This window comes from Haliaeetus leucocephalus, unplaced genomic scaffold (assembly GCF_000737465.1).
Source record: "Haliaeetus leucocephalus isolate CR32 unplaced genomic scaffold, Haliaeetus_leucocephalus-4.0 Scaffold819, whole genome shotgun sequence".
Taxonomy (NCBI): domain Eukaryota; kingdom Metazoa; phylum Chordata; class Aves; order Accipitriformes; family Accipitridae; genus Haliaeetus; species Haliaeetus leucocephalus.
The window spans coordinates 683,156-709,763 of record NW_010973255.1 but is presented as its reverse complement, the minus strand read 5'-3'; the positions used below and the strand labels follow the sequence as shown (position 1 = coordinate 709,763).

The following is a 26,608-nucleotide window of genomic DNA, read 5'->3' as shown; positions in this document are numbered from 1 at the left end:
CTTGTTGATTTACTTCGATTGTAACTTTTATGGAAGCTGAAAAGTCATTCCCCAATGGTAGTTGCATCCTTTCATGGTGCATATAAGCATAGGTTCTGCAATCACACAATATACCGTATTGAGAGGGGCTGTTTTTCCTATGGGAACATGAAAACTAGAAGCAGCCTTATTTTGTAACCTCTTTGCAGTTATGATATGTGTCTCTTGTAGTTAGTTTAGTGTGAAGTCACCTCAACTGGAAAAATGTTTATAGGATAATAAAATTCTAAATATAAGGCTTAAAAGGATAACCAAACCCAGGAGAATGGGTTTCACAAATGGGAGAGTGTTTGTCCGTGTGAGGTATATAAGATTAACAATTCTTCCACAATATCCGTCTTTTTTGCATTGGATAGGTGATGCAGATAAATAAAAAGATGATCATTGTAATTTATCCTTCCAGCTGTAAAAAGGTCCATCTATAGCGAGGAAATGCTTTGGATTTTTCTTCAGGTTAACTGTCTTAACTTATGTATATCTTCCTACAAGAGCTACAACCATCTCAGACCAGTTCACAGTTTCTGTTGGCTTGCTTTTGCGTTTTCAAAAGCTCTGAACTCAGTATATCAGCTACATCAGCATGCCATCTCTGGAAGTTGTTTTTTGTCTTGGCGGTCTAATTTTCATTGATATTCAAGACTACATTTGAGACTTCTCTACAATTCCTTGCCTGTCTTTCAGTTGTTTTGAAATGCACAGTTTGGTTTCCTTAGAGCCTTATAAAACTAAATCTGTGCTACAGCATAGGCATTTCATAGAGTTGACAATAGTCTGAACAAATACATACTGCTTATGGGTACAACGTGGGTATGTTTTTGCTTTCACTCCAAAGATAGGATACCAGCTTGATAGGCTTATAATCATACCTAATATTGCATGTTTTAAACAACATTCTTAAAATAAATCTAGCAAAATTACTTTGTGCATCAGGTAAGTATTTCAGAAAGCTCTTACTCTCTATGCTTCTTTCCCTCAGCAAATCACTAAAGAGTCTTCTTTCTTTCTGGGAGCAAGAATAACTTTCGCATAAAGTTTTAGTCTTCAAGAAGATGATGCAATTCTGCTCTTAAGAAAATAATACATAGGTTCTTCTGAAATCAAGGCAGTAAGTCTTTTATCTAAAGTCAGGAGGAATATTTCTCGGTATCTCTTGTTGGCTATCAGATGAAGAATTATGTGAAGAATGCAGTTAGCAGCTGCTGGTTTCAGTCTAAGCCAGGTTCCCAGTATTGTTTGTCCTTGAGATTACTGTCTGGAAACAAGAAAATTTTATTTAAGTTCTTTTCCCTAAAAAAAATAAATTACTCTTTCCTCTTGTAGCCCACTGTTGTTAAGCATGTAGCTTAGGCTTAAGTGGTTAAACACAGAGGAAGATGTTTCTTAGAGATTTACATTTTTTCATTTTGTTCTCCAGATGTTATAGGTCATACATAAAGATTTTTTTTTCATTGCATTATCTGTTTTTCTTAGCAGGAAACATTACAACTACTTCAAGTTACTAACTTTTCTAATGATTTTGTTTGAAGATTGAAATTGTGTCCCTTTAAAGTTGACGGCAAACCTTGTGTGATATGATTATGAAGTTTGTGTAGAGACAAGGTGGAGAGACCTTCTTGAGAATGTTTGTCCTAGGATCTTAGGAAAATTGACCAAAAAAGCAAATGCTTGATTGAGCAGGAGAATCCTGGCGATATGTATACAAAATTCCAGCCTCTGTGTCTCATCTAAACAGCACCTCCCACTTGTTTTCATCATAATAATTTGAGAGATCTAAGTGGAGTTTGTTGTCACATTAGAAGGTTGCTAGACTGTGCTGTACCTCCATTAAATACTTGGAGTGACTTCCTTGCAGCAGTTTGGGTACCTTGCTCCTGCAAGGATATGGATTGTATGTTTGGGCTTTTTCTAATAGGGTACTAAAAATGCTGGAGCCCCACCTAGTGCATGAACATTTAATGCTGCTAGAGAAGTTATAAAATGTGTAAGAGCAGAGAGGATGGAAGGCAATCCCATTAGTGGGAAAATGTTACCCTTTCTGTGAAATAACTTGCATTACTACATCAGTAACGGATTGGAAGAGAAAATGTAAAAAGTACTGGTTAAATGCAGGTTTATTTGGGGAAGGTGATTCTGTAAAGGTTAATCTTATTGTGCCTTAAAGGGACTGCATATATTAAAAGATTTAACTGTGTTAGAACCCAAGTATGAGCAGTCCAATTGAAGGCTAGTTACAGTCTGAAAAATCACTGTGAGATCAGGACATGTTTAGCACATTTAGGTTAGATAAATCTGATTAAATCCAAGCACATTTGACCTTGCCCTGCTGCATGTTTCCAGAAAAAAAATTGTTAATAAACAGAAAGACTGGGACTTTCTGGTTTGATTATGCAATTTAGGATTGTGCGTAAAATCCTGACTCCATGGAAAGTCAGCAAGACTGTTTTCATTAATTTCATTTGCATCAGCTTTCACCCTTGGATTTTGAGATTAATTTTTCTCAGAGAGCTAGGATTTGCTGTCCCTGTGAACTTGAACTTCCCTGCAAAGGGTTGGAAGGAAATCCTCTTAGAAAACCAGCGTTGTAAGTATAATGGGCTGGCCAGCAGTCTCCCCTCTCTACCAGAGAAGAGGGAAGTTGCCTTCGAGATTCTGCCAGAGCCCATTTTAAAATAAAATAAATACAGTGCACTTTTTGAACTTCTTGAAAGGTGGGTGGAAAGTTTTAGTCAGTGTGCATTTTTATGCATAAATGTTTCATTAGAAAAAAGATAATTTTTCTTCTAAACAATTCACCTCGACTGGTTTAAGTAATTTCCTTTCAATGATTATGTACATATTCAGGAATAATAAGATTTTGTAAAAGAAGAAAATCTGAAATATTAGTGTTACTTCAGGAAGTTCAATGCATCAACATTTCTAGCAGTATAGAAAGCTACACTTATATGAAATTCAGGCTTTGTTAGTATTTTTGACAGTTATGCACCTAAATTTGAGTATGAGTGTCAAATGGAAATCATTGGTTTATTAATGAACTTGTTACACATGCACATGTTAAATGCTTTATTGGATAAAAAGCTAATTAGGGCTAATAACATACATTTTTGTTCACAATTTAAGTCTATCTTGACCAGGCTATGGTCAGAAATGGCATAACACTGTGTTTTGTAAGGTTCATGGATTTATAGGACTAAGAATATTACAAGCCTGCTGGTGTTATGTTACTGAAAGTACAGTGTGTTAAAATGTATTTATATTTTTCAGTGGTAGTAACTAAAATCAGCTATAGGGGATTTCTAATAACAAAAACATACTACGGTGTTTTTCTCCCCTAAAAAGTATTGTCTTATGTAGATCTGTACTAGTACTACAAGTTAGTTATTTCAGCATTTTGTGCAGCCTCTGGTAACTTGTTCTACACAAAAGAAGTTTTCATTGTAGATGTGGAAGCTTTTTTTATGTAATCTCTGAATTATAAGAATTTCTTCCCTGTTTTCTGGATTTAGGAATCATGCATGTCTCTGTAAAGCTTTAAATAGTATAAGCACAGTTGTGCTATGCCCTCAAAAGAACATCTTTTCAGCTTAGTTCTGAATTAAAATGTAAAAATAAAAAAATTACATAACTCAAACTGATGTGTCATGAGGACAAATAAACTATTATGCAAGTAAATAAAATGTTTTTTACTATAACCTGAAGAAATCAATTTATTTCTATTGACCTCATAAAATTCTTGTATCTGCTAGGGTGCTTGAAAATCACAGTCATTTAATTAATGGTTTCTTTTAAACAACACAACTGTAAAAAACAACAAAAAAGGAAACAAGCTGATGTCCATATTGCACATTAAACAATTTTTATTGTCTAGTTATGCATCAACATGTAAATACGCTAGTAGCTTGTAAAACGCAATACTTATTTAATCAAAAATGCTGTGTCAAGTAGCATTGTCCTTGAGGTCAAAATCAGTGTTATTGATTGTTATGGGAGCCACACGGTAATCTGTGCTTCCACGTACAGATCATAGGACCTGGCCCAGCATCACAGGACTTTGCAGGAGTTGGTTTAGATCAAACACAAGCAAATGTCTATACCACATCAGGGTCTAGTAGGCTGCTTCTAAGCTGCTGTTTCTTCAGTATTCAACACTTCATTCTCATAAGGGATGCTTGGGAGCTTCACACCCTGATTCCATCATTCTTAGCTATTGCTCCCCTCCTTCCACCTTCTTCTCCCAGAGAGTTTTCTGAAGTCCAGTTGTTTCAATGGTCAAGTTTACAGTGGTGTCCCACAAATACTTTTATTGATGCATATTTATGGAGTGGGTGAGCACGTTGCAGATGGGAACTTCTTAAGCTAGATTTGCTGTCAAATCTAGCATATTGTATAATTATACCTTTGCTAGCACAGCTATGCTGTCACTAATTTGAATACCGTGCTAGGTAAAAGGCTTTCTGGTTGCCCCCTTGGAAAATGTGTAGTTTGAAGCCTGTGTAAATATGACTGCAGAGCTGGCAGAAATTGTAATTGAGAGTGATATTTCTAACAATTTGAGCTCAAATACAAGTCATGGATCTTTTAGTAACCGGTCATCCAGCCCCACGCTTGTCCAACATGAAAGTGAGGGGGACAACTTAAAGCACAGTTATGCAGGTGACTGTGACCTTGAAATGTAGTTTCATTCATATATTGGAAAATAATTTATTTTACTTTCCTATTGTTCTTGCTGTTCTGCCTGTCCAAGAGTAATAATTCAGGGTTTTTTCTCTTCTGTGGTTTGATTTGATTGTGATTACACAAGAACAGATAAACTGAGAAAAAGGTACCACTTTTACATGTTCAGCTTTCAGAGTATAGCTCAGGCTGGGCACATTAAGTTGAACTTTAATGATTTAGCCTGATCAGTCTTTTAGTTGCTGGAAAAATGAATGCTGATATCCTAACATAAAAGCAAGCAAACAAAGAAAACCCCACCACTTGTACCAAATGAGGTAGTTGGAAACTTTTTTTATGCAACAAACTCCAAGATGTGTAAAAGTAACACCAGGAGTTAGATTTTCAAACTTAGTAATAGCAAGAGACGAGAAATACTACTCTGAATGTGCTCCATTGTATCACAGCATTTAAGAGATCTCAAAGTGATGACTGATTTTATTTCTACCATATTCCAAGCTCTAATGACAGAGCTGCTGTTGCTTAAGTAAATGTGCAGATTCTGTATTAGGCTGTAGAATTTCTGCAGCACTTGTGGAGAGACTTTTTGTTATTACAGAAATTCTAAAAAATTCAGGAAAATCCTAAAGAGAACTTGTCCAAGTTTTACCATCCTGCACCAATAGTCATAGTTGTCTTTAATGTATTCTCTACAAACTGTTAGGGTGTATGAGTGTAAGAGTTTTGGGATCAAGGTAGCTGTCAGCATTTTAGAATTGGGTTTGGGTGTTTTCTTTAACTCAAATTGATTGGCTATGGATGCTATTTGTAATTTATTATCTTTGCTACATCTTATTTTAGAAAAATGAGAAGGGAAAAAATTGTTTATTTTAAGTGTGTTAATATAAATTTGAAACTTGCTATAGATTGCTATCAAGGACAGTTCTGTGCATACTCCATAGCTCACGTGAAAAATTTAATGCGTTGTATTTCCATGTTTAGATATTGCAAATGGCTCCAGTTCAGGAGGATACCGTCCCCCTCCCAGAACAAAAGAAGTGATCATCAATGGACAGACAGTGAAATTAAAATACTGTTTTACTTGCAAGATTTTCCGCCCACCTCGTGCCTCACATTGCAGCCTTTGTGATAACTGCGTAGGTGAGTAAAAAAAGACATGGCATATGTTCAATTTAGTAGCTTATATATTGTTATGAATACTTGTGATACAAGAGAGAAGAGAATCAGTTAGTGACAAGATAACTCATGAGGTCACTTGCTGCGTTCACCCTTCTTTCCTACAGGCTCTGTTAAATGTTAAGAATTTTAGAGGAGGCAGAAGAGGAGATTTGGCCTAACAGATAGTTGTTGCTAATCTAAGAAGGAAAAATATCTTCTGATGCATACATCTTTCCTAACCTGCTTTGCAAGACAAAGAACACACCCAACTTGAATAGGGCTGCATAGTATGTGCGATGAACTTTCCAGTGCAGAGAACCAAGTTCTATGGGAGTCTCAGAATTGTTTCCTTCACCAAACTAAACTGAGGGCAAGGACCTGCTTCTCCAGTTCCTTACAGACTAACTGTAAGACATGGTTCGAATGGTTAGGGCTTGCACTGTGACCAGAATACATACTGTTGGTGATTCTTACCTTTGAACAGTTTTAAGACTAGAAATTTTAAAGTCAGAATCCATAAGAAATTACTGGGCAAGCATGCTATTTTGAGAGTAAGTAGATGTTGTCAGGTCCTAAGGGTATTTTGTAATGATAGGGGGTTTTTTTCCCTGAACATCTTGTCTTTTTTCATGACTGTTTTCTTTGGAGGGCAGACAAGGTGATTAAGATATGCTTGGATTTAAAAGCAAACCAAAAAAACCCACCAATCAAATCTGAGTAGTTTCTAGTTAATTAGATCACATTTAGAGTTTAGTGCAGCTGATTAGCACACTGTTGAGCCTGGATCTTATGCATTCAAGAAAATAATGTAGAAAGATGTCTCCAGCTGAGAAATGTAATTGCAGCATTCAGCAGTGATATTTTTAGATATAAAGCAGTCACTGGAAGAATTACAGTTTCATGTTTAGATGATATTCATTTAGGGACTACACTTACATCAGAGTGAAAAGTTTAGCCTTTTGGCCCTATACAATTGATTGGTATCTGTAGATGGTTCCTTCAGTAAATAAGATTTTCTAATGTGTTAGAATTTTGTAAGTGTTGTAAAAGCTATTGAGCTTGGCAAGTAGGGATGTTTATGAATTGCAGTTGACACATTTTCAGAAAAATGTATCAAATGTGTAACCTGGACATTACAGTGTTGTGGTATTGCTCAGCAAACCTGATAATATGAAAATGTGGTTGTTGACCAGTGCAGTAAATAAAAGATAAAGGCTGTTGTCTTTACTGAGAGTGCATAAATAAGAGCAACTCCCACACACACATCCTGAAGCTTATTTCAAAGCCATGTTTCAGGTTTTTTAATAAACTGGTATGAAGGATTTTTCTACAGGTTATTCTGTAATCCAGTGGTGTCCTTTTCATACTAAATTTCGACAACCTACTCTGTGAAACATACAATTAGTGATGGCAGGGAAACAACTTAATCTTTGTCTTCTGATTATGCCTGTAATGAAGCAACAAATTTGAATTATTATGAATGTATATCAGAAAAGAGTCTGAGCAAATGGCTCATATAAGTGATAATTGTATCCAAGATTAGTCTTTTCTGCTCATAAAAGAGGTGTGATCATTGTAATTTCCTCTTGCACAATTTTTAATTTGAAGTTAGTTGTTTTAAAATAATTCCATCCATTTATTGGAATGAATTTCCTGTGGTTTTTCTCCTCAGCATTTATAATGGGAATTACAATAATCTATGACTTTTTCGGGGTACATTGCATAGTACTTTTGTTTCCTGATTAGGTATAGGTATTTGGCATATAAATATTCAGGTGTACTGAATGCAAAAAGTGAAATCTGCAAGTACCTGCAACTAATCTTCTGTGAAAAATAGGTGTCAGGAGAATCGGATTGCTCATGTACTTGTGGAAAACTAGGTAGTCTAAGAGCGTACACTTAATCAGAATATGTTATGCAGTTTACCACCACTCTTAAGGTAGGATTGTCTATACGATGGTGCTTTTATTTAATTTTAGTTTGTGAATAAATCTTGTAATAGCAATGAGTGTTCTTGTGCCACTATCATTTGCTAGTTCCTCACTGATGTAACTAAACCAATGCAAAAATATTCCTATTTCACACACACATGGATATTTACGTAACTCACGATTGCAACTCACTACCAATATAGCTATGCATTCCTTTTTACCATACACTTCCTGAAGCTTTTGCTGTGTAGTTATAAACTAACTACAGAGACTATGTGATACAGGAATGGAGTCTTTCTTCAAACCAACACTCACTGCTCAGAAAAAACAGTATGCTACTTTTACCTAAAGGTGTTTTATGATACTGGGCAAATGAATGCAGTGTGAAAGAGAGGTTCTTTCATTCTGTATTTTCTGTTGAAGCTTTTCATTGTGTAAGGAATCCTTAGCAGCATTTTAAATGTGTAAGTACATACAAAAATTTATTCATTGTTGGTTTTTTCCCTCTTTTGAATTAATCTTAACTTTCTAGTTGTCTAATCGGCATATCTGTTACTTGATCTTGTTTCTGATTTTCATCACTGATTTTTTTATAAATGGCTACGTAGTATATTTAGATAAAAATGTGAAGAAATAGTTTTAAAAAAAACGAACAAACTAATTTGAGTTCTACCCATAATAATACTTAAAACTCCTTTAGCTTTACAATATTTTCATAGTAGTCTCTGGAAAAAATCTGGATTTTCATATAGATGTAGTTGGTTGCATTTATGTAATACCTTCAAAAATTTGGTTGAATAAGTGTTCCCTGAGGGAAATATCTTGGGTGTATTCCTGACTTGCTTTCTTTAACTGCCTTTGCAAATGGCAGTTGGAAATTATCCCCTCAAGGGTTTTTTGTGTACCATTATGTTGCTTAAAAATTATAAATGAATTGAAAATAATGTAAACATAAATACAAGAGATAAAGGTTAAATAAAAAAAAGAATAACCACAGCAGGCATAAATTCTGAGCTCAAGCTAGTTATTGCTGGGTTTTGACAAGAGGTTTTGGTTGCACTGTGTGATGCTAGTAAGAAGCCAGTGGTTGGGCTTTCTTATGAAATGACCAAATGACTTTTTTAAAATTTATTTTTGGTCATTTCAACATCAACTGTGTAATATCCTTTTATTGTTTGGTTTTAATAAATAATTTTTGTCTTGTTTAATTTGATTTCTATAATAAAAGCTGAACAAGAAGACCTGACTGTTTCCAAACAATTTATTTAAATATACTACTGAATAACTAACAAGAAAGAGTGAATAATGATTAGCAAGCAGTAAATCAACTTAGTCCAATAATCTAAATGTCTAAAGCCTTCCTTGCATTCACATGCTACAGTTTTGCTTATCAAGCAAAGTAACTGATTTAGATTAAGGCAAAAATCCAGTATGGTGGAAGAAGAGATCCACCATTTATATTAATCTAAGAGAATATAGCCTTTTTATTTGTTTCAGAATCTGTACATCGTAAATTTCTGTGTGACTGATGGATAAAGATAGCTTATCTTTTCCAGTTCCACTGTGTTTCTTTCAACAAGTGATTTTTTTTTTCTTTTCCACAGAGGTTTCAAAGCTCAAATTTTTCAAACTGGATGTCAGAACTTAACTTTGAAACATTTAGTTTGATTTTTCAGAAATCACTGATGAACCTGAGAATGGTATTCTAAGTTAGACCAAAGTTTCAGTTCGTGCAGTAGCCCATTTCCCGCCATGGCCGGAGTGGATCCCTGGGGAAGAATGGGAGAAGAGGGCGACCACACGGGGATTCTTCCTGCTGAATATTCTCACGCTCTCAGAAATTTTCAGCACAGGCCTTCTTGAACCCTGGAGGTTTTCCCTTTTTTTTCAGTAGCTCTTTATGGATCCTAGTTGGCCTTCCTTGTACCTAATAAAAACTTTTTGAGATGGGGAACCAGGATGCCAGTAGTGCTGAAGGTGCACATACCACACTGGCATTTTCTATCGATGTTTCTGTTTTAGTAGGAGATAGATAGGATTCCTCTCACTTGTAAGTCTGATTGCTTTTATACAGATCCTAAACATTAGACCAAGTGTCAAGATTTTGAGAGAAACTATGCTATATTAGAAGCTAATAGGCACCCCCTTTCTGCTTAAATCTTTGCTTCTGTAAAACACTTCTGCCAGGCAATTGTAGGCATTGCCTTTTGTTTTTGGTCTTGACCAGGCTACATTAATTTATTGTTTTGAAAATGCAATGTGTTATGTACCCAGCAGTATGCCAAACAGCAGAATTTGGATAAAATAATTGTTTTTAAAAGTAATTTTCCAGACTAGGCACCAGTGCTGTAAATTTACTTTCTTAAAATGGGGAATTAATTATTAAAACACACATATAACACACGCAATGTAAGACAAAGATTGAGAATTACCAGTGTGTTCTGGGAGAAGCCTTTCCCTGTAGTCGCTCCAGATACCACCACCTTCCAACCTGGAGAACACAAATTACTTCAAAAACAGGCTGAGAGGTGGCATTGTAACAGTTTGGTTTTTTAACACTGACACTGTGTCTGAGAGTAATTTTCCAAGGACTTTGTGGTCCTTTATAATCAGCGTGGATTTGTTTGATGTCAGGACTTTGTTTTGCTTGGGTTTAATTCCATTCTGTAGCATTCCTCCTTCATTACCCTATGAACTCCCTTCTTGCTTTCAGTTCATTTTCATGAGCTTTACCTATTTCTTTCCCTGCATTTCCTGCAATGGAGTACAATTTTCACTTCATTTTGGGGCCTGATTTTTGAATGTGTTAAACCTTAGCTCTGGGTCTCTTGAAGTGACTCTCTAGCTGAACAGTTAAAACTACAAAGTTGGCTGCTATGTCCTCTTTTCTCTCCTGTCTTTTCTCTCCTCTTCTCTTCCTAGTTCTTACATGTGAGAAATGGCTTTGGTTCTTCTTGTTTGTGCTACCTTTTTGGGGCACTCAAGAAGCTGCCAGGGTACACACCAGCACTTAGAGAAGTGATATATTATTTGTTTATGATTGTGCTATATATATACTAGATGTACTTTAGAAATTCAGGGAGCATGGCATGTGTGTCAGTTTTTAAGTCTAAGCCAAAGCCCTGGGAAATATGGCAAAGTCTCTTTAAAAAAGATAATAGTATTTATGGGTTACTTCAGAGAGAGGTTGTGGCTTATGTATTGGTCTGCATATAAAAAAAGCAGAGATGATCTTAATACCCAACTGTGTAAATGATGTGGTAAACCTCAGATGTCAGAGTAAAAATTAAAGAGAGAAATTACCAGGGGAAAAAAAAATATTAGGAACCTAAGAAAATAAACAAATATTTACATTTAGTGCAATAACAATTTGAAAGATGGTTAAGGAATTCAAAGGCAGATACAAGGTAGCAACAGAAGTGTGTAAAAAATGTGCTTTCATGTAGAAAAGAGAGGAACAAATCCATGAACTCTGTGGATGCTGATACCTGGTAAGGATTATTACGCTTCCCTTAGGGACAAGTTGGGGTTTTTAACTCTTCCTCTGTGGTTGGGTGTGTATCTGGCACTTGTTTGGTTTCCAGTGTGTGAAGGTACTGTATTGGCAAGAATAGGTATGTAAGGAGAGATTGTTAAGCAATGAGGTCCTTTGCTGTGCACTCTTTGTACCTATCAAAGAACAGTCATTCTAAACTGCTGCTGCCTTTAAAATGCCACCATTAATGTGCATGCAGTCAAAGGGGCTTGTTGTTAATTAGTCAACATTTATTATTGCAGGTAGCAGTGAAGTGAGCTATGTGACAATATAGTTTAATTACTATGAGCTATCCTAGGGCAATAGCTGTATATTTTCCTAAGAAATCAATTGCTATTTTTATTTAAAAAATTAAGCATATTTATTTTCTTTTTGAGTAACATTAGTCTGACACTATTGAAGTTGATTAGCATGGAAAAAGTTGACATTGCAACTGATTTTCTTTAAAAAAAAACACCCGAATAGCTTAGCTGTCTGAGACAGTATTTAAACAATTGTGGGAGCGAAGTATTTGTTGAGTAGCCCATGTGTTTGTGTTTCTGATAGACTTTTTGTCATAGATATCCATGCACATTATTAATTAATTTCATTAATAGAGGCCCATCTTTCCCAGTGTTGCATTGCTGTTTCAGTTTGTATCACTTTGTAGAAATTAGTGTCCAGAATGTAATCTAGAGTAAACCTTTGGTGAGTATTTCCCAAATGTAAACTTGAGGCTAGACAGCTCTTTCTGTTCCATTTGGTTTTTTTGGGGTGTTTTGATTTGGGATCAGAGTACAAAAGTACTGAAGCTCAGTGATTTAAAGGATCCATTGTGTATTGTCCATAACAGATGTTCTAAAATAACATCAGCATGCATATAAATGTAACTTGCAATTGATCTTTTGTTATTCACCATTTTTTTCACATAAATTTCTACTCTGATTTCATTCCACAAAAGTAACAGCAAAGGCATTGTTGGGGGAATGACTGTCACACAGGTGAATGTTGTGTAAGTTAAATTGTTCCATGTATTTATTTGATTGCTGTTGCCAATTGATGGCAAGTCCCATCAGTGGGGTTTTTTTAATATTATTAAATAAACAATTTTCTTAGGAGTGATGAATTCAGTCAGTGGAACTGAACATCTGAACTAAGGATAGTTTTTATGAATATGCTATGAATATCAGATACAAGATTTTTTTTATTAATTATGTTAAATTATCAGACATTCTGAACTGATTGTAAAGGATTTAATGCCACAGTTATATTTGCTTTTTGTGTACGGGATTGGACTGCTGTATCTTAGAAGAAAATAAATACTTTTTATAATAAAAAGTATTCCTTTTATGGACTTTTAAAAACCTCATTTCTTTTCATAAACGTTTCAAGAGCAACCAAATTCTGAAAGTACCATTTGTCGTACAAAATATCAAGTCAAGAAGCCTGAGTAGATGTGGTCATATCATGACATCATAGTCCTACAAAAAGCTGTAATTGTCATCATTATAAATATGTGCAGATGTGTCGGTATCTCTACATAATTGCTCAGTGTCCATCCACGACAATGGACTTTGTAGTCCTATGTTGTACTGCTACTATCAAAAGTAATTTTGAGTAATGCTGGCCCAGTTGGTTGAGTTGTAATGTGATTTTTTTGACTGAGGCAAGTTGTCAATACCAGGCTGTTGACTCTTCCTAGTCCTGGATGCGTGTTTGCATGTGTTAAATAAAGATGGTAACATACAATTAATGCCTTTAGGTTTGTGTCTTTACCTTACAATGCTTTACTTGAATGGGATGGAAGAACTAGCAAGTAAATTCTAACTTGTGCTTATTGGAATCCCCTAGTAATGCGACCTAGATATTTTTGCACCTGTAGACTTTTTTGTCTTTGAGACCTGCCTTCATATTAAGCTTTAGAAAATGTATGTTGGTGTGCAGTGATCCAGTTGAGCAAAGGAAAAAGGAAGCAGTTCATAAATAATAATAAATATTTCTGAGATCACAATGTGAACAGATGAGAAAAGCTGCAAACTGAAGGGCCAAGCTGGCCTACAAATGTTCCATGTAAAAATGCTTTTTTTTGTTCCTTGTAAATTTATGAAGCTTTTATTAAAAGTTTTGAAAGAGGAAGGAAAGCATTGGGGTCATTTTGTATGTGGTTTCCAGAGTGTAGTGATTGAAAAATGGAAGCTGAACAAATTTTAAGGATTTAAGAGTCTACATGCTGTGCTGTGGAAAAGTAGAGACTTGAGTCTTTGGTTCTGAGCAGCAAGGAACATGCTTTGGTGTGGCTTCTGAAGGAAACACTCTCCATGTATAAGACTGTTGCTTATTAAAATGGGAAGCGTTCTCAGTTTTGTTTTTATCTGAGATATCCAGCAGTTAATGTTTCTTAAGCAACTTTTCAAATGTAAATGTTTCAGGGAAGGTAAAAACTGAGAGATGTCTAGAAGTATGACATAATTTGTATGTTCTTCTGTCATCCAGTTAGCATATATTATTAGGCGAGTGTTAATGAGAGCACTGAGTCATGCTGACAGCTTGCTGCTTCCAAAGGGACAGTATCTGAACTTCATCCTCTCTTTTTTTTTTTTTTTTTTTTCCCCCCCACTTGTGTGATTCTCTCCTTTGTGCCTGTTCACACAGCCCTTAGTAACATGCAGCCATTGGTAAGTCAGTTTTTCTCACTAAGCAATGAACAAAATAATTCCATTTTTTCTTTCCTGCCAGTTCAGGGAACTGACCTGACTCATCAGGCACTTTTTCACTGCTGCTAAGCTTTTAGATTGGCTTAGTTACCTTGTGAAGCCTCACTCTTAGGATTTGGTTATAGTGGTGCTGGCTATCTCAGAAGTTATTATCCAAATTTGAAGCTGCTGATCACTTGGGAAAGACTAGGAAAATAAAGTCACTGTTGCAGGTTTACTGTGACAGCTCTTGAGGTTTCTTACCTCTTTGGTTTTTTGTGGTCTTTAGAGCAGCGTTTTTGGTCTCCATTTACCCATCTCCTCTTTCCATTGACACCTCACCTTATGAAGTGTTCACACATCTTCTTGGTCTCCTTTATTTTCTTCAGCTTTTGTTCTCAGACCCTGAAAAATTAATCAAAACTGGATTTCTCCTGCAGTCCTGGTAAGTGTTAACCTGTAGTAAGGTTGGTGCTACAGCTAAGCTGAATTAACACTTAGCTTCTTCTGAAAGGGTCATTTCATCCCTTCTCTGGCAGTCTGTTCTCACTGCTTCACTTGGGCCAACTTTGGTGTTTGATACTGTGATGAGCTGGTCTGGGGAGCTAGGCAACAGAACTTTACCCATAGATTTAAGTTCATCTGGCTCTGTCAACCAGCTCCCCACAGGGTAAAATGAACACCAGGCTTGGCCTAAGGATGGAGAGCCATAAACACACAGGCAGGAGATGGTTCACAGGACTGCTAAAAGGGGAGAAGCTGGGCCATCTGTTTTAGCAGTAGTTCTCGATTAGGTAGGTATGACTGCAATGTCATTCCACATCCTGAAGGCAAATACCTTGCTGCTTTTGCTTAAAATTAAGTGCAAGGAGGATGATCTATCACAACTTTTTTCTCCGTGGGATGCTTCTATAGACAAACTTTTCAGCCCTTGCAGCTTTCTTCCTCCCTCATTAGGAGTTCTAATACACTTTATTAACAAGAGTTTGTATTAGCAATGTTTTGATTCTCTTCATTTGCCTCAAATATTTTTACATTAACCTTGTCACAAATGTATGATCGAATACAGCAGCACATTAACTATACCCTATAAATTTAAACCAGAACAGCCATGACCTCTAAACAGTCTGTTATTCTTCATAACAATCAGTTGCATTTGTATTTGCTCTGCATTTTAAGTTTACGAGGGCCAGAATTCCTAGTTTTTTTCAGCATCGGTAGTTTTTAATTTCTCAGTGGAGGTAAATCTTAATTTTGCTGCCAACATTGTCCAAGCCAAGTTGGTTGTTCAGTTTGCAGACATCTGGAGTGCCAGAGGTGAACCTTAAGATACTGTGTTATTTCTTCATTAATACTTATTAAACCATGTCTTTTTGTAAGAAGAAGAAACAGCTGTAGATTTAAGAGAGTTTATATTTCTTAACAGCATTAGAAATTTCCGCTTAGTATGCGTCTGTTCATTTTGCCAGGATTGGCTGTTTTCTCTTGCATTAACAGCTAAGCAGAGCAGCTCACAAGCTGTAAAGGCTATTATCTTTAACTTGGATTTACATATTTGTGCTCTGCTGAGTAGAATAATCTCTTGCTTTTTAATATACTGTTTTGTGGCATATAGCATAAATGTCACATGCCTTTCTATTTTATGACTGAGAGAAATGAGGCCCAGTTTATTCATTCATAACATTCATGTAAACCCTTCAATACTTCTCCTTTTTCATTTGAGTTGATTCAGATTTAACACTGTAGCAGTGTTTTTCATATCCAACTAGCCACTTGTGTCCATATCTGCTTTACAAACATCTTGGATAGTTACTTAGCTTCGCAATAATTGGCAAGGTATTTATTGAGAAAGCAGAGCCTTTCAGTTTGCCAAGAAAGTTTGAAGACAGAAATTGGAGAGGAATGACAAGTAGGTTAAAAATCAAGTCACTCTTTAGTAAGGAATATATATGTGTGTATATATATGTATGTGTGCTTATAGATAGGAGCGTGTGTGTATGTGTGTGTTGTTATGTTTTTCAGCATTTATCTGAATCTATCAAATAGGTGTCTACGTATATCTAAATATTGTTTCATGGCTAGAAACTGAGCTTTATGTCAATATAATTTGTTGATTTCTACTGTGTCAGCATAGAAGAGAATGAATTGAATATGTATATACAGGATTCATCTGTGAAAGACATATCATGATTTTTCTTTTTTTTCCTGAAGCAGTAGGGTACAAAAGTACCCTAGGATTATGCTCTTCAAAAGGCTCCGTAACTGTTTTTTTCTTTGTGTTATTATTTGCTCATGTGTTGTATTAGGTACCCATTAAATGAAGTAAAATGCTCATCAGAACATAAGGACTCATTCAGAAACACAAATGTAAAAATAAGCACTGTTCATATGCAATGTGAACTTATTTTGGGAATACAACTGTATTGCACTGAATGAAGGTAGTATTGCCTACCCTTTTAGATACCAGAGTGTTTAGTTCTTGGTATTTGTAGCAGTACTCACTAAATCAAAGTATTTCTGAAGCCTTATCTTAAGAAAGTTCAGTAACTTCACCTTGAATAGCCCCATTGGAATTTGAAACAGATTTATGGCAGAAACATGTGGTCCAAACAGCTGTCATGCAAAACCATTTAAAAAAAACCCTGGAAGTCTGGTGAACTCAGAAATCTGTTGTGAATGTTGTTTCGACTTTTTTATTTTTTTTAAATGAAGGTAATACTAAATACATCCTTCAAGGAAAACCTCTAATGTGGGTCTTTTACATAAAGCCATAGCTAAAATAAACTGGTGTGCTTGGACAGATGTGCCTTTTTAACATAGGGCTTAAGGACTTCAAATTTATAGCTCGCCTTTCCTGTGGAATTACAAATAGTTTGATATTGTACGTCAATGGGTGCATAAAAGTCACAGAAAACAAAACAGGATTTGGACAAGGGTCAGAGAATGAGAGAGAGTCAGCATGAGAGCATCTGTCTTATGTTACGATCTTGGATTTGATTAGAAAATTTTAAATTCTGTCAGTATAATCTCTCCAAAGCAAAGTTCGGAAATGCCAGTTTGTTTCCTGACAACCACTCTGTTTCCATTACCCGGCATACTGGGAGGGGAATGGGAGGTCCAGACTGCCTGGGGAGAAACAGAGCGAACTGTTCCCTATGCTGCTTTCCAGCACTGGAGCATTTCCCCCATGTTGGGGACACTTGTTTCTGACCCGCCCTGGCCTTTTCCTTCCTATCTCTTGAATGAGTTAAACTCTCGGGGAAATAAAGGGAGAAGGTTTGGTTTAGTAAAAAGAAGAGGGAGCCTATACTGCAAAGGGTAACAGGGCATTCAGATGACATCTACCAATTTTTATACCATGTGGCTTACAATAAATTCCTGCAAGATTGAATATATTATTAAAAAAAAAAACCCAACCCTAAAACCAGAAGAAGCATAAGCAAATTTTACAAGATTGTCTGAATTTTAACATTTGAAAAATGGTTTATTTGAAGGATTTTGCTATTTTTAATGATTTTGTATGGCAGTGTCAACTCTTAAGTGGAAAAATAGGTGGTCTGGAACGGAGAATATTTTGAGTGAAGCAATAAAAGGAAGTGAGAGCGTGTAAATATTTCATGTACCATAATGGACGGATGAGATGATAGTAGACATAAGTCAGAGGTGTAGTCATGACACAGACATAAATAAAACAACATCAAACCCACCAGTTTTTAGTGTAAGAGTCACTGGAAGAAAAAAAACCTTATATTGAAAAAATAAAATACAATTGAGGTGGTACCATTCCATGTGACAGTGGATAAATACATGCTTATTGGTCTGACTGCATGATTTATCACAATAATGCTGTTAGTTTAAGAGGAGTTCACCTCAGTCATCCTTTGATTTCTTTAAAAGCTGTAAGGTTTCATTAAAGTACTCCTTTTTTTTCTTTTCTATTTTTTCCTCTCTAAATAAGAATTTCTCTGTGGCTAATTTGCAAATGCCAGTTAAATCATGAGTTTTAATATAGTATTCAGAGAGCTTTTTTTCAAATAAACAGCATTTTATTAATTGTTTTCCATTTTTTTTTCTTCTGCCTCTCATTTCAGAACGGTTTGATCACCACTGTCCCTGGGTAGGCAACTGTGTGGGGAAAAGAAACTACAGATTTTTTTATATGTTTATTTTATCTCTGTCCTTTCTGACAGTCTTTATATTTGCATTCGTTATCACCCACGTCATCCTTCGTAAGTATGCTGGTGAAATCAGATTACGTATGTAACCATTTGCTTGAGTTTTTTATTTTTAAGTTAATCTTTTGATCATTCAGGGTTTATTTATTTATTTATTTATTTATTTGCCTTTTCTCTGAAGCTTCACAATCCCAGTGAGTACCATTCTGGTCTGTAGTAGACCCTGGTCATGGTAGTCATTGACCTAGTGCTGGCTTTATCTTAATACAGTGTTAATTTTCTTAATTTTTTTGTCCTTTTATGGATGATTTATTGGAAAAGCAGCACACATACTGCATGTCTAAGTATACAGATAGTCTCATTTTCCCAAAGAACTTTTGTGTGCTTTTTTAACTGTAAGCATGGGTCACTTGCCATCAAAACAGGTAAATTACTAGGAAATAGGTTGGAGCTATTTTACGCTTTTTGTTGTTTGCTGTTTAGTTTTACATCTTTCTCTACCCTATTTTTAAACACAAGTTACTTTCATTTGCATAGACATTGTGAGAATAACCAATTCATAATGGAGTGAATCAGATAAGCTATAGGAAGATGAATATTCATGAGCTTGAGATTGATTTTTATTTGTATTCTGGATTGGGTTTGAGGTCAACACTCTTTTGGGTACTGTCTTTTTTTCCACACACCTAGCAAATTTTGGTAGCTTCTATATCATGATGATGTTCTAATTTATGATGATAGGTTATATGACTTGTCTTTAAAGATCTTTTGTATGTTGTGTGGGTTTTTTAACCCACTATCACTCAGAAGCTTAAGACTCTTCTATCTTTTCACTAATTATATAGGCTATTGCCTTGAAGAGTATTTCTTTAATCATTTTGGAAATGTGATCTTTTTATTTCTTTGTATTCTGTATTAAAAAGGAAACCTGATAGAAGTAATAATTTCAGTTTATAACACGTTTATAAAGCTAACTTGATAACGGCAATATTTAGAGAATGTTTTACTGAAAAATATGCCAGATTGTGCTCAGTTTCCTAAATTGCTTATACTGTGCAGGGAAAATTTGTATTTTAAAAAGCAGAACTCCTGCTGTTATTTGTGCCTCACAAAAGAGAGGGATACGAGCACTGAGCGGCTCTCCTTTAGCTCAGAAATCTAGCACATAAGCTAGAACTAGGGGCACCTAATTTTGAGGGAGTCTGGATCAACAAGCTGTTCTCACTGCCAGATACAGCATTTCTTATACCTGTTGAAAGAGCAGAGATAAGATGTACATATTGTTTAAAAAGGGAAATGTAATTATCGCAAAAAGAACACTTTCCATTAATAGTTAAATCCTTTACATTTATGTGGGCTTACACATGCACACTTTTGACATTTAAGAAGAAGGAAGCATGGGTTTTTTTCTGTCATCTTACTTTGCTAGAATTCAGTAGTTGAAAACATTACCAGTCTGACAATGTAAAGCTACTTTTGAAGCTAGCCTACCTTTATTTCACAAAGACTACAGTGCTTTTTTTTCTTTGGTAATTCATATGCTGAAAAATAATATTATGCCACTATTTCGCATTCTGTATGTCAAGTAGATTTATCCAGTGGACTTTAAAGTGTCCATGCCTAATTCTAAGTATGAATTAGACAAAGAGCAGAGAAATTAATTGTGCCTCTATGTGGTTGAGAAGCACTTTAGTATTGTGTAGGTGTTACAGATAATGTATAGGAAATGTTAAATGCTGAATTGTCTAAGTATATCAGCTGTAGAATGTTCTCACTGTGGAGGTTTATCTACCTTGGATGAGACAGGAAAAAACTCTTTAGTTCTAAAGATTGGTTGGTCCTCAAAGGCAATGGGAGCAGGTATGAATTGTGATTAGTTCCTCAATGTTTATTTACTACATTTGAGCTTCAAGCCCAGCTTTCAAATTTATCTACCATATTCTTGACTGTGTCCAAAAAAGCGTTCTTTACAAATAAGGTTTTCTTATATCAATCACTCCACTCTCTCTGTGCCTACCGTGCTTCTAGAAGTCCTCATATCTACCTTTCTAATAGTTACTCAACTATTTTTATTCTGTTTTGCAGTCCTGCCATTCTTCAGCTAACCAGTAAGCAGGATTCTCAGTTACTTAATCTGAACCTTTGCGCTTGGCATAGAGTGAAGCGTGTTAGTGTGTCTGAATTAAGTCCCAGTTTTTAGACCTGGGTCTATGATCTTCCTTATGTATTTCATATCAGTCATCCATATGTGGTTCCATAAGTCCTGGCAAAATTCTTGATTCTAGAGGAAGTCCTGCTGACTTAGTCAAATCCTGTTCTTAGCTTTTCTGAAGATAATCCTAGGAGGATTACCTTCAGCAACACTTTATTCTAGATGCCCTGTGTTAGACTGAATGTCTTCTGACAATATTCTTTTAGGAAGGACTGGGGGATATTTAGAGCAATTTGTAGGCATTGACGTTAAAAAAAAAAAAAAAAAAAAATCCCTTTTGGTTCATCCTCATAGGGAAGTTCCTTCTCTGACATTGTTGATTACATAGGAAACCTATTTTGGTTTTGTTTTTTTAAATGTCTCTTGATTTAGACAAATTTTGGAAATTTGTGTCTTTTTTAATACATCTTGCCAGCTGGCATTTTTATAATTTTGGTGGGCCTAAGTAGTGATGAGTTATGAGATACATCTTAACTTTTTTTTTTCTGTGGCTTTCTGAGGCATTCACTAGAAATTTGCCCTTTTCAGGATTATGAATATGTGCACATGGTATTACTGAAGATGGTAAAATGAATTTGTAAATCAGATACTTTAAAGGTCTTGTCTTGCAAGATTTCCTTCCATCTCCCCAAGCTGAACACTTTTTCAGTAGTAGTGTCTGTCTTCACAGTTGCTCAGCTCTGTTTGAGGCATCAGTATTTTAACTGTTTGTTGCAGTGAGGAGCCTTCCCCTTCTGATGTATTGGGAACTGCTTGGAAAAGTATGACCAGCAGTAGGGAATAGAGATCACACCTACCTGCTGCCATTGCCATTAAGGATCCTAAAAATAGTAAGAAGGTAGGGGAAGTTCCATTAGTTTTGTGTCATGAGGCTAAGAACCAGTTATAAGAGTCTGAAAAGGGTCAGAAATACAAGGTAAGTAACTTTCCCTTTTTAATGGCAAACAGTAAAATTGACCAGGCAGGTCTAGAGAATATATATGTGTATATGCGCACACATATATTTTTTTTTCTTATTTGTTTTAAAGACAAGATTCCTCTTTCTTCATAAAAATCTTCAGATGAATTCAGCTAAGAGGAAAATTTTTGCTAATTTCAGTCTGATGGCATTTAAATCACTTAAGTTATACAGTAAAATGCAAACTAATTGCCTATAGCTATATGACATTAAGTCAGTTTCTACAAACTAATTCTTTTGTTGCAATCAGCAAATTGTCAAATTACCCTTTTTGATTAATATTTCATGGTTGTGGAACCCAAGTGGATGCTTCTGTATCTCTAGTTCATTGGATCATGCTGCTCTTGAGCGCTTTTCAGTAGTAGATATTCTCTTACTTGCCTAGAGGCAACAAGCACCTAGTAGAAAAACCTTCTGTGCAGGTGCAATAGGAGCAGGATTACAGTCTAGACAACTTTGGCTGCTTCCAGAACAAAGGAGGGAAAGTTCAGAATCTGGGTTTATAGAATAAATTTTCCAAGTCAAAGAGTTACTTTGAAAAATAGTATTTCAAAACAAAAAAGTAGCTTATAATTTTTAGTTTCCATATTAGGTCTGAAAAGAACAGGGATGATCAGAAATCTTGTTCATGGGAAAGTATGCATGTATCAATTTGGTATGACTGAGAAAATATCCTGCAGATGTTAGACCTGATAACTTACCCAAAGTTTTTTCCATGTTGTTGCTGCTGAGCAACATATTCTCAGATTCATATTAGTAAAACTATTCTATGATTATTTGGTTGATCTTCAAATATTAATTGTGTTAACTATAGTGAAAACAGCTTGTAGTCCAATTTCTTACTCGGCTGGTAATTTTGGGTTCTATTTCTACAGGTTCTCAACAAACAGGGTTCCTCAATGCCCTGAAGGACAGTCCTGCAAGATATCCTTTCACTGAAACAAATTGTAGATCTTGTTGCAAAATAACATCTGAGATGTGTTTTTGCTTGTTTTCTTGCTATTGTTGGATATGTGCATTTGGGACTTTATCAGTTAATGATTTCATCACTTCCTGCACAATAGGATTTCTCACCACATGTTGGAGGTAGGAAAGAGACTATAGCCTGGGGTGGTTTTTATTCTTCATCTTTTGCAGAGTAGTACTCTTGACAAAGGTCTGTAGTTTCTATGTGTGATGGAAATATGCTCCATATATTTGTGATGGAATTCTTAAATATATCTCACACTATACTCATGCTGTGGTTTCATTAAAAATATTCAGTAATTCTTCTGCTTTTACAACAGAAAGCATCCAAAATGGCTGATTCTTGTCAGAATAGAAAAAGTAGATTGTGGAACAACTGAAACGATAAGCTGTCCCTGAAGAGTTCAATTCCTGAATGTATTCTTATGTTGATTTACTGTTTTTAGAGAAGTTATTTTCAAGTATCAACTTCTGTTAAGTTACTTAGAAGTATACACATGCATACACAGGGACTACTATTGTTCAGCCTGGAGAAGAGTCTGGGGAGATTTCATTATGGTCTTTTGATATATAAAGGGGGCTCATAAGAAACACATAGACTTTTCAGCAGGGCCTGTAGTGACAGAACGAGAGACAATGTTTTTAAACTGAAAGAGGGTAGATTTAGGTTGGCTGAAGAAAATTTTTACAGTGAGAGTGGTGAGACACTGGAAGAGGTTGCCCAGAGAAGCTGTGGATGCCCCATCCCTGGCAGTGTTCAAGGCCAGGTTGGATGGGGCTTTGAGCAACCTGGTCTAGTGGAAGGTGTCCCTGCCCATGGCAGGGGAGTTGGAACTAGGTGATCTTTAAAGGTCCCTTCTGACCCAAACCATTCTGTGGTTCTATTCTGTAAATACTCCATGTTCTTTTTATCACTTCACGGCAGCTTTCTGTATGTTTACAGCTTGGTGAGAATGGAAAAGGCTCCTTCTGTCTGAAAGCAGCTAACATAATGTGAAGCTGACATAACTACTGTTTAGTTTCTCCCTTACATTTCTGTATGGACTGTAAGCTTCCCACTCCTTATGTGTACATTTTGAATGGTTTGTGTCTCAGTAAACAGTTTGCACCTCTCACAAAGATACTATAAAAAAAAATTCTTTCTCATACTTGTGCCGAGGAAAAGTCTTTTGTCCATTGTGCCTCACACAGTTTGCTCTTTTCCACAGAAGAGTAGGAAGCAAAAACTCTGTCATTCATAGTCGTGCATAAGGACAGACCTCTCTTTCCAAGTAGTTTTTCCCAACTGTCAAATTCTCTAAATTCTGCAGATACAATTTTGTGTGTGTGTGTGTGTGTTTTCATCAGGTAGAGTCACTGAGCTGTAAACTCCCTTTTTAAACAAAGCCACTGTTCAGGTTTTTTTTTACAAATAATTTTACAAAGCACAAACAAACAGTTCTAAATAGCGAAACAATAGCTTCCAATTAAAACAATTACAGTCACTTCTTACAAAAAATCATTCTTTCAAACTATTTTCAAACTGAGAATAGCTTTCAATTGTCTTTAAATCAAAAGGTAATTGATTATGCATTTGAGGATCCTTGTACAGGAACAATGGGCTGCTTATTCATAATTTGTATTCAGAGATGTGCTGCTTTGAAAGGCTCAGTAGTGCATCTTGTAGAAATGGCCTGGTTTGATTGTGATAAGTTGGACAATTTAATAGCTTGGCTACAGTTCCTGACAGTAAAAAATTAAATTGTCCAAATAGTATTGGGAATGCTACTTTGGAGCAAGCCAGTCAATTCAGGCACAGAGAACATGGCCATTTCTATCTTGCTAATAACCCCCTGTGAGATACCAGGGGAGTGTTATACCATATTATGCTAGTAGGTTATATTTTATATTGAGAATTTTTTGTGTTTGGCTTTTCATTAATGGACTCATGTTTAATTTATGGAGTCATGTTAATCTAACATAAACCACCCCTGCTGTTCTAGAGGTCTTTTTGGATCTTGGAGAACCAAAAGAAGTCTCTTTCTTGGGGAAAGAAGTCCCTTTCAGTGGGGAACCAAAAGAGGTCTTGAACTGAAAGAAATGCCCTTTTTTTGTCGGTAGGAATTACGCGGGGGGGGGAGAAACTCACTTTTCAGGACTCTTTTGAGTGTAATCATGGCAAGGAACATCCTGTTAGTGGTGTGCTCTGTCATCTGATGAGGTTGCAGGGAGCCCTTCTCCCTCTAAGGTTCCCCTTTTCTGATCTGGTGATTCTTCCTATTAGTCTTGGTGTATAGACTCTACCCAACACTGCTCATCTACAGCCTTCCTTATGGTTTCTACCCTCTCAAAGCCCAGTTTGTGTTTGGGCTGTTCCCTTCTCTTACACCTTTCTGAACCCTCTGATAACAAGAGTCTACTTCCTTATCCATTCTCCCTCATTCTCCTTGCTTTAGTTGTGGCTGTTGCACAGTCAGCTGAGACTGAATTCCTATCTTGTGTTGGTTTGACTCCACATAGTTTGAGGAAGAGATGAGAGGGAGAGAGTAGTGAACATGCTGCTCAGCAATGCACTTTGGTCATCCTGCTGCTTTTGAGGCAGATTTGCTCAGAATGCAAATGGCTTTTTTCTGGCTTTTAAACCACTCTGAGTGAAGTAGATTCTAGAGGAAGTTATACAGACAGTTCAGGTATTTCCCAATTCATTAGGTGAAAGCAGACCTGCAATACAAAACTCTTCACTGTTAACTAATATTAGGATCATTTATTGCAAATACTTACATCCATTCATGCATTTTTCCAGTCTGTGTGTCTGTATAATGGTGAGGAGCTGTCATATTTCTCTTCTATTGGCAGGTTCAGCAATAAGGATGTTTTTGTATGTTTTAAGGCTCTGTCCTTGTTCTGGAATATTTTGAGTTGATGTTGTCTTGGAAACTGACTTCACTAAAGGTTGATATATGGTTAATATACAGATAATTTTTATCCTATTCTTTTCCCATTTTCTTGTTCCTACTGTTTTGTTCTATCTGTTTTTCTAGGAACCAAAGCCTTTTCTGATGTTGATTCACATTCTCTAAAAAAAATTCACTATTGAAGTGTTGTAGTAAATATCATTCTCAAAGCAGATGTATTCTGAGTCCATGGCTATTGTGTGTAAATAAAAAACTATGGCAGAAAGCCTTCTGTAGAAAGTTGCTCTTTATGCTTGGTTATATAAAGTTTAGAAGCAGCTTTATTGTCTTATTTCTGAGATGATGACTCCTTTAGAGGTAAAGAAATGATGTAAACTGTAGTAACTATGCAACACTGAGTGCTGACTGACTTTCCTAGTATACCAATCTCACTTTTAAACCCTGGTTACTGCTTTATGACATTTGGGTTATGCAGTTTCTAAGGAGTGAAAACACAGGCAGTTTGAACAGTTCTAGTGGTGCGCACACGCGTGCATATGCACAACTGTCGCTACCCTCTTGGAGGTGTGGGTGCTCTTGCTTTATGTGTACCTGTGCTGCTCCCTACAATACACAGGTGAAAAAGCACCCCATGAGCTCACATACGTGTACCTCAGGTGCAAGTCCCTGTATGTCAGACCCCGTACTGGCAGTCTGCTCTCTGGATACACATTACCAACAGCATTTGACAGGGAGGGTGCTCTGACTGGGCTAGGCAGATGCCAGCAGAGTCTTGTGGCTGTACCAAACGAAGTTTTGCCTGCTGCTGTTCCTACTTCAAGTTCTCTTTTGCCATTTTTTGTGATTTTCTTGCAATTCGGGCTGATGCCTCCTCCTGCTACTGTTTAATAGCAGCACAGTGAGTTGGGAGTTGACAGTCTTTCTCTTTCACATGGTAAGTTTTGGGCAAATGCTGCTGAGTTTTGAGTATTCAACCCCACCCCAACTATTTACACTCACAGGCTTAACAGGAGTTGTTATCTAGGCCATTTGCCAAGGCTGGGCCATTCAGGCACCCCCACAGTTGTAATGTAGAATATATCCAGTTATTAGAGGGACTTGAGAGAGCAAGTGGGCTTTATTTTTTACCTGGACTAGTGTACTTTGCTAGTGTTAGGATCCCTATCAGCATCTTAACTTCAGGAACAGAAGAAAGACAGGAGTGTCTAGCAGTTAGAACATATGACTGAGATGCAGTTTACTCGGTTGTTGTTGTTGCTATACGTATAAGCACAGATCTAGAACCCTTAGTCCTGGCTCAGGACTCCCATTGTGCACTAAATATTTGTACAAACTTATCTGTTCAGTCTTTGCTATTCAGCTAGCCTTGGGGTACCTCTCTTGTGTTTGATCTTCCC

At 36.2% G+C, this 26,608-nt stretch overlaps 1 protein-coding gene across 3 annotated transcripts in view; it reads left to right on the top strand.

The window, feature by feature from the left end:
- ZDHHC14 (zinc finger, DHHC-type containing 14) overlaps positions 1 to 26,608 on the top strand; it is a 113,488-nt gene that overhangs the window by 70,862 nt on the left and 16,018 nt on the right. For all 3 annotated transcript variants that reach the window (XM_010581851.1, XM_010581850.1, XM_010581849.1), the window contains exons 3-5: positions 5,692 to 5,850; positions 18,098 to 18,235; positions 22,227 to 22,275. In XM_010581851.1, the coding sequence (XP_010580153.1) occupies positions 5,692 to 5,850; positions 18,098 to 18,235; positions 22,227 to 22,275 (346 nt within the window). The remainder of the gene's footprint in view (positions 1 to 5,691; positions 5,851 to 18,097; positions 18,236 to 22,226; positions 22,276 to 26,608) is intronic.